At 42.4% G+C, this 7,350-nt stretch overlaps 1 protein-coding gene across 1 annotated transcript; it reads left to right on the top strand.

The window, feature by feature from the left end:
* Window positions 1–2,532: 2,532 nt before the first annotated feature.
* On the top strand, window positions 2,533–3,964 carry LOC100127513 (ZCN2 protein). Its single transcript, NM_001112770.1, has 3 exons — window positions 2,533–2,863; window positions 3,180–3,220; window positions 3,392–3,964. Exons 1-3 carry the CDS (start codon window positions 2,601–2,603, stop codon window positions 3,607–3,609), a joined length of 522 nt encoding a protein of 173 aa, NP_001106241.1. The 5' UTR covers window positions 2,533–2,600; the 3' UTR covers window positions 3,610–3,964.
* The last annotated feature ends 3,386 nt before the right edge of the window (window positions 3,965–7,350 follow it).

Raw genomic sequence — 7,350 nt, forward strand, 5'->3', positions numbered from 1 at the left:
TGAATCTGTTATGTACATAATCTGATACATTTTGAATTGTGTGAATTAACAAAAAAATAGAGAGGATTGTTACATCTCTGTTGGTTTTTATTTCCGATGGCCTAGTTATTTCTGACGGACCTGGATTAGGCCGACCGAAATAACTATATAATGTCCGATGGTTATTAGAGAGTCGTTGGAAATAAAAACCTTATGTCTGAAGGCCTGTCGCTATGGTGGTCAGAAATAACGTGGTGGACTCCATACTATGTCGCCATGGCCTTTAGTCGGCTTTATGACCGATAACTGCTAACTGCTAACGGGGTTGAAATAAGCTATTTTCAACTGTTGCCCTCGAAAATAGTCTTATTTCCAATAAATTATAATCGACCAACACTAGCTGTCGGAGCTATGGGTTAAGTCATCGGAAATAACTTATTTCTGATAGAAAATGATTTATTTATGACGACTTTGGGTTGGAAATTGTGTGTTTTACTGTCACGACACCTAAGCGGGGCGGTCTCCTTTTTAGGTGTTTTCAATAAAGATATATGAGATAATGTCAATTTGTCTGGAGCTGAATCGGTTGGGAGTTAAATGTTAGTTTGTTTGGCCCCTAGATTTTCACTTAATTTCCTTGTGACTTTATGAGAAGGCAAGTGAATGAACCTGCAGAATCAACTTCACCCTTAACATTAGTAGCAAGTTAGCAAATCGTAGGACGTGCATGTATTTGGGGATGATTCTACTATTTGTGGAAACAAGAGCACTAACCTTTGCCTAATGAATAGCTCATAATTGAGGATCTCCTTTTCCCTCAAAAGAAGTGTTACGAGCAGAGCACTCTTGGAAACAGGACCTCTTTGTGTAGTGGAGGGTGCCCTGATCCACTTGAGAGCTTAGGTGGTGTTTGGTTTCTAGGGACTAATCTTTAGTCCCTTCATTTTATTCCATTTTAGTTCTTATATTGTCAAATACGGAAACTAAAATAGAGTCTTAGTTTCCATATTTAGCATTTTAAGTACTAAAATAGAATAAAATGTAGGGACTAAACATTAGTCCCTAGAAACCAAACACCCCCTTAGTTTATGCCCTCCTCTTGCACTTGCGTGACAGGAATAATCACCAGAAGTAGCAAGTCCGCTCAAGTGCAATGCTGTTTAGGGCATGTTCTTTTGCACCCCATAGCTCAGCAGAGTGGTGCTTCAGCGTGCCTCGCTTTTTTACCTCAAGAGAAAAAGATGCTAGCTCCTGGGTGCAGTTGTGCTCCAGCTTTGAGAATACCCAAGCTAAGCTCACTCTCCAGCTGCAAAAAGAAAAACTAAAATATGTGTTGAAACGCAAAATAAAATACATGTAAAAATAAAGGGATAATCAATCAATGGAGAGAGAATTCACATTAACGTTGTATGCTTCTTTATATAAAGGGACAGGCAAAGAATACAAGCTAAAGAACTAGCATAATCAAGCTGCCATCTTTGACACCGTTCCTACATTCACTACCACACATTATGTCTCTAAGAATTTCTGAAGAAAATGAAATAATTAATGCACGTTTAGTGAAGATTCTCTATGGTACACTACTAATAATGTCTTCAATTAACTCCTCAGTGCTAAATATATACAAATTCATACTATCATTTTTGTACACAAAACATAAATTGTGATGTGATTTGTTTCAGTAAATCACAATCAATACGTCGATTAGATACAAAAATTGTCACCTCACTTCTGGCTTCTGCGCTCACATAGCATGAACAAAAAAAAAACCTGGCACACTAATAATAATCAAACCTAAGACTAGATCATCACCCATGTTCCAGAGAAAAATACTGTGACCGCCTCTATAGGGAATAAAATAATCCATGTGGGAAGCCAGTGCAAAACCGAATGTACTAGGCGAAAAAAAAATACTAAACCATTTCTGCATTACCAAGTCAACCAACAAGTAGCTGCAGCTCCGAACGGAAGTCAAGATTTTACATGCATCCCTTATAAACCACGAAGCTAACTCCCAAAACACCTGAGAAATGCTACGATCTTTTATATTTCAATGTGCTCGCTTGGCTTGATCGATGTCTGAAGGAAGTACGTTATCAGTGGATCTCTGTCGTCGTTCACCGGAGAAACTTTAATGATATGGATGTAACAAAGAGCTTTTTCCTATTTTGCCAAATGTGGATTCTAGGCACTTAACTATTTCGGCCTGAACGCCCATGCATATATAATAATATAAATATTGTGAAGGGAATAAATATCTTTGAGATAGATGTGGAAATTGGAATATATCGGATAATAAGGAACTTGTATATCTGCTGCAAGTGCCCCTATTCTATATATTGTGAAGAAACAATCTGACATGTTAAGCTATATATGATAGTAGCCACCGTACGAGCCGATAGAGACGCTCAAACCTGAACTTTTTAAGAGCTGTAATATATGATGATGATCGGTCCATCACACTCAGCTCGATCGATCGGAATATATAGCTGGCCTTGACGTCTATAAATAGAGGCCAAACGCCCTGGTCTCTTGGCAACACACACAAGCACACGCACATAGGGAACAGAAGCTACTAGCTCCAGCACAAAACACCTACTGCTTCAACTGTACCGTTAGACATGTCAAGGGTGTTGGAGCCTCTCATTGTGGGGAAAGTGATTGGTGAGGTCCTGGACCATTTCAACCCCACGGTGAAGATGGTGGTCACCTACAACTCCAACAAGCAGGTGTTCAACGGGCACGAGTTCTTCCCTTCGGCAGTGGCCGCCAAGCCGCGTGTTGAGGTCCAAGGGGGCGACCTCAGGTCCTTCTTCACGTTGGTGATGACCGACCCCGATGTTCCTGGACCTAGTGATCCATACTTGAGGGAGCACCTTCACTGGTAATAATTTTTATCATCAATGCGAGAATTCATAATAATATAGTCTATATATATCTTGCTAGATAAAGTAATCGTATAAGTAAATACTGTACTAAATAGGGGGGTATCACCTATATATCTACTATAGTGTAGCGCTTGACTCGGCCATGCATGATTAGCTAGAATTTATTACGTATATATTTTTACACAGCTGGGTTATGCATGCATGGTCTTATAAATGCATGTTCATATATATTATCTCAAGGCATTTATATGTATATATAGCTAATCAGGGGCGTGTTTTTTTGTTTGCTGGACCACACACTGGCACTGGCAGGATTGTCACTGATATTCCTGGGACTACCGATGCTTCTTTTGGTAAGTCTTTTTTCTTGTACATGTCGCTTTAGTTCTTGCTTGTTTTGAAGCCGCAGAAGAGGGGAAGAGTGGGGGCGACGAATGGATAAAAAGGGTTTTTATGCATGCTGTACAAATCAGTTCGTTCTTTGTCACTCCATCTAATTAATGCTTGTGCTTGTATGCATGCAGGGAAAGAGGTGGTGAGCTACGAGATCCCAAAGCCAAACATTGGCATCCACAGGTTCATCTTTGTGCTGTTCCGGCAGAAGAGCCGGCAAGCGGTGAACCCGCCGTCGTCGAAGGACCGCTTCAGCACCCGCCAGTTCGCTGAGGAGAACGACCTCGGCCTCCCCGTCGCCGCCGTCTACTTCAACGCGCAGCGCGAGACCGCCGCCCGCCGACGCTAACCGTACGGCTCAACGTACGAAAGAAGACCATCCTACGACGCTTGCAATTAGCTGGGCAAGCAAAGCTTTTTTTTTCATCCTGAGTCGATCTTTACGTATGTATGTTTGTTTAAATAAAAAGGTAGCTAATCAGCTGCTTGGCTGTGACCCCACGAGCTAGCAGCTACAACCTACTGGTACATGCTGCACATTTTAGCTGATTTATGAAGGTGACAATATGATTGGTAGGGTTGCAATGTTGACTGGGCATAGTGTAACAACTTAAGCAATGGCCATGGGCGAGTACGTGTCGAGTGGTGAAGTTGAAGGGAAGTTTATATTAAAAGCAAGGCCATGTCTTGTATTACCTTGCCTATTATTCTGCCATATATACATACTGGTGTGGTTCTGTGAAGATTGCTTTGTTTGTTTGATGATACTGTCACTACACAGCTGGCTGCTTATTCTTGTCGTGCCATCGCTTACTTTTTCCAATTCTCTTTATACTATCCCACTTTTCAATGACAAGACGTCCATATATACATATCAAGCTGAAAACAAGAATGCAGCAGCATCTATTTCTAGGCCACCTTAGCTTTTTCACGTCATTTCAGTCGTTTTATAATACACGATCTTGCGATGCTAGTTTCTAAGTGCATCTGTGCATATATGCTAGATGGGCCGTCTAGCCACTAGGATCACAATTCACAAGTGCATTTATCTGAATAAGTTTATGAACGAATATGCCTTTGAAGAAATATATTGATTACCTCAGAAGATATATCACTCAATGTCAGGCAACTAGCCATTTCAGCCGTTTCAACTGTTCTCTTGAACAGGTGTATTTATCTTGATTAAATTGAACATGTAGGTCTAGAGACTGTATGAAAACCAAATATACTTTACCAAATGTTAGGAGAAGACACTTGGCAAACGAGAGTTTTGCTGAGCACCTGAGGACATCACTCAGCAAAGACATAACTGTGTCGACATAAATACATAACGACGGTCGTCGGTTGTTGACGGCGCTTTAACGAGTTGAGTGTTGATGTTGGCCGAGAGTTTAACTATCGACAAATAAGTCTCGGCATAATATCCTTACAATACCATATATAATATGCATGGTCTTTGGCATGCCTCTTATTATAGCTATATATGTTAGGTGTGTGTTCTTATACCAAAGCAAGAAACTGACAGGTGACAAGAGAAGACAACTGTTGCAACACGCTAAGACAACTGTTGCAACTTATGTCTGGCCGGATGGTTGTGTTACAATTACAACACGCTAAGACAACTGTTGCATGTAACCTTCTTTTAATTGGGGGTTAGTTATAGCCTAACCCTAACACTTCCATCGGAATGTAAGTGTTCATTTACCACGTACCCTCTCCATTCCAAAATCTAAATTTACGCTTCACCCAATAGGAAGAATGATATAATTAAGCAGCAAAGGCAATCCTAATAGTGTATCACGCTAGAATGATATTGACACCTCAGCTGCTGGATCTATTGCAGCATTAATTCAAAATAGAAAGTGATAATAATACTGTCCCAAATTAAAATTCGTTTTAGCTAATCAATGAGCTCATACAATATTTGTATATGTTTTATATGTGTATAGGTTCATCCTTATTTATTTAAATAGAGACTAAAATGACTAATATTTTAGGACGACCGAGGTAGTACCGGCCAATGCAAGTCACATATGAGTGGAAGTGTACGCATCAAATTCCAGGACAAATATGCGTGTTGTGGTAAAACCGTACCTGAGCTTGATCATTTCGTTGCCTGTATTAAACAGTTCTAGAAAATTCAGATAAATACATCCTTATCCTCATATACTAATATAAAATACGAGTTTCGTAACCCTCTCCACAGTAGTGAGGGTTTTTCGCACGCCAACGAAATATAAAAAAATGCAGCTGTCAGAATTCAAATTGTGGCCTACAAGAGAGCACCTGCCGATCATGACTATAGGTTATATTGGTTTTTGTTATATAAACAAACTATATATATATATATATATATATATATATATATAAATAGTAGTGATGTACGGGTAACTAACGAGTACTCTTGATACGTCTGGTCGGATGCCAGGCTATCACATGCATATATAGTACGACCTATCGTCAGGTAATACAGATGCAGAGATAATGCAAACATATATAGCATATCTGCTCCAAAAAAGAAAGACGATGTGATAAATACAAGTGAAAAAATGAACAGGCAGCTAGGCCACGCTGAGGCAGAGCTGGGCAACCTATCACGGCACTTGTCTTCCTGCTGTGTGTGGTACCATACCAAGTACAGAGCATTGCAGAGTGCACAGGCGCTGGGGCCAAGGTGGCCGCAAGACAAACATGGCGTGGAGCGGGACAGGGCACGGATTTGATAGGGTAAGTTGGTCCTTGCCACAGAGCCTAGCTCCACGAGAAACCCGCTGGCCTGTCGACGTGTCGATCCTGCGATCGTCTCGGCAGCCCCCACACCCCCGTCTTGTTGGGTCTCGACTCTCGACAGGGTGGTGGCAAATCCATGAATTATCTACACCTGTGAGTACGTACGAGGTGGATGCGATCTGCCTCCTCCGGGCCCTCTGTAATATTTATAAAGGCATTGCCAATTGCAGCTGCAGACATCCTGGACTCCGATGTGTGGACCAAAGAAAGACGCGTAGCTAGGGTAGAGCTGCATGCGTCCAGTCTCCTGTTATGGCCGCCGGCCCGCCAAGCACACTGCACACGCGCACCTTCTAGCTAGCTACTCCGCTTCTGTCTGGAATGGCTGGAATATATAATATGCTATGCTACCGTGGAGCCGAGCTCTAGCATCAGATGTGCTTGCTGCTCCGGTTAACACTTGTGTCTGCACGTACAAATGAATGCCGGCACAGGACACAACAGTTGGCAGTACAAGCTGCATCGAGATGAACACAATGGTGTGTACAAGCCCATGTGTCATTGTACAAAGTTGCCCTGCAGTGCGAGTACCAGAACCGGAGCCTTTGTTCTCCTACAACAGGCCCTAGAACAGCATGCAGCACGTAGATACGCTCCTGGCGCATGGCCCACGTCCGATGTCCATTGCACCAGCACAACATGTGTCGTCCATCATCCACGACTCGTGCCCTCAGGGGTCCAGTCCAGCAGGTGAACAATCAAGACACTCTGCATCTTGTCAAAGACAACAGCGTGCAGTGCTTGAATCCTCTCATACATGCATACCACCTCCCAGCTTTTGCCCAAAGATCGAATTGTCAAAGGCGGCAACAGCATGCCAGCTTTTGCCCGGAGAAAGATGTACCGTTGCCAATGTAGCTGGATGTTATGTAGTACCGGAAAACAATTAAGCAATTTTGGGTACTGTACCATCCCACAGTTATGTGCTCCAGTCACCTACTAAACACAATAGTATATATTGCTGCTCTAGAGGCCACCTGTTATATTGCCATGGCTCCCAGAATCCATTATAGTTTGGTAGGTTTATTAGCATCCGGGTAAACACTAAAGTAAAACGACATAGTTCTAACGGCTCTGTTTTGTCCGACGGCCTCCTAGGGAGTCGTCGGAGATAACGTTATATCCGACGGCCCATGACAGCCTTCAGACATAATATCCTACGTCCGACTGCTGGCAGAAGGACCGTCGGACATAATGTTATCTCCGACGGCTGTCAGATAAGCCGTCGGACATAACATTATGTCCGACGGTGTCCCAGAAGGCCGTCAAACATAAGAGATTTTAATGCAAGCCGCGTCCG

This window comes from Zea mays, chromosome 4 (assembly GCF_902167145.1).
Source record: "Zea mays cultivar B73 chromosome 4, Zm-B73-REFERENCE-NAM-5.0, whole genome shotgun sequence".
Taxonomy (NCBI): domain Eukaryota; kingdom Viridiplantae; phylum Streptophyta; class Magnoliopsida; order Poales; family Poaceae; genus Zea; species Zea mays.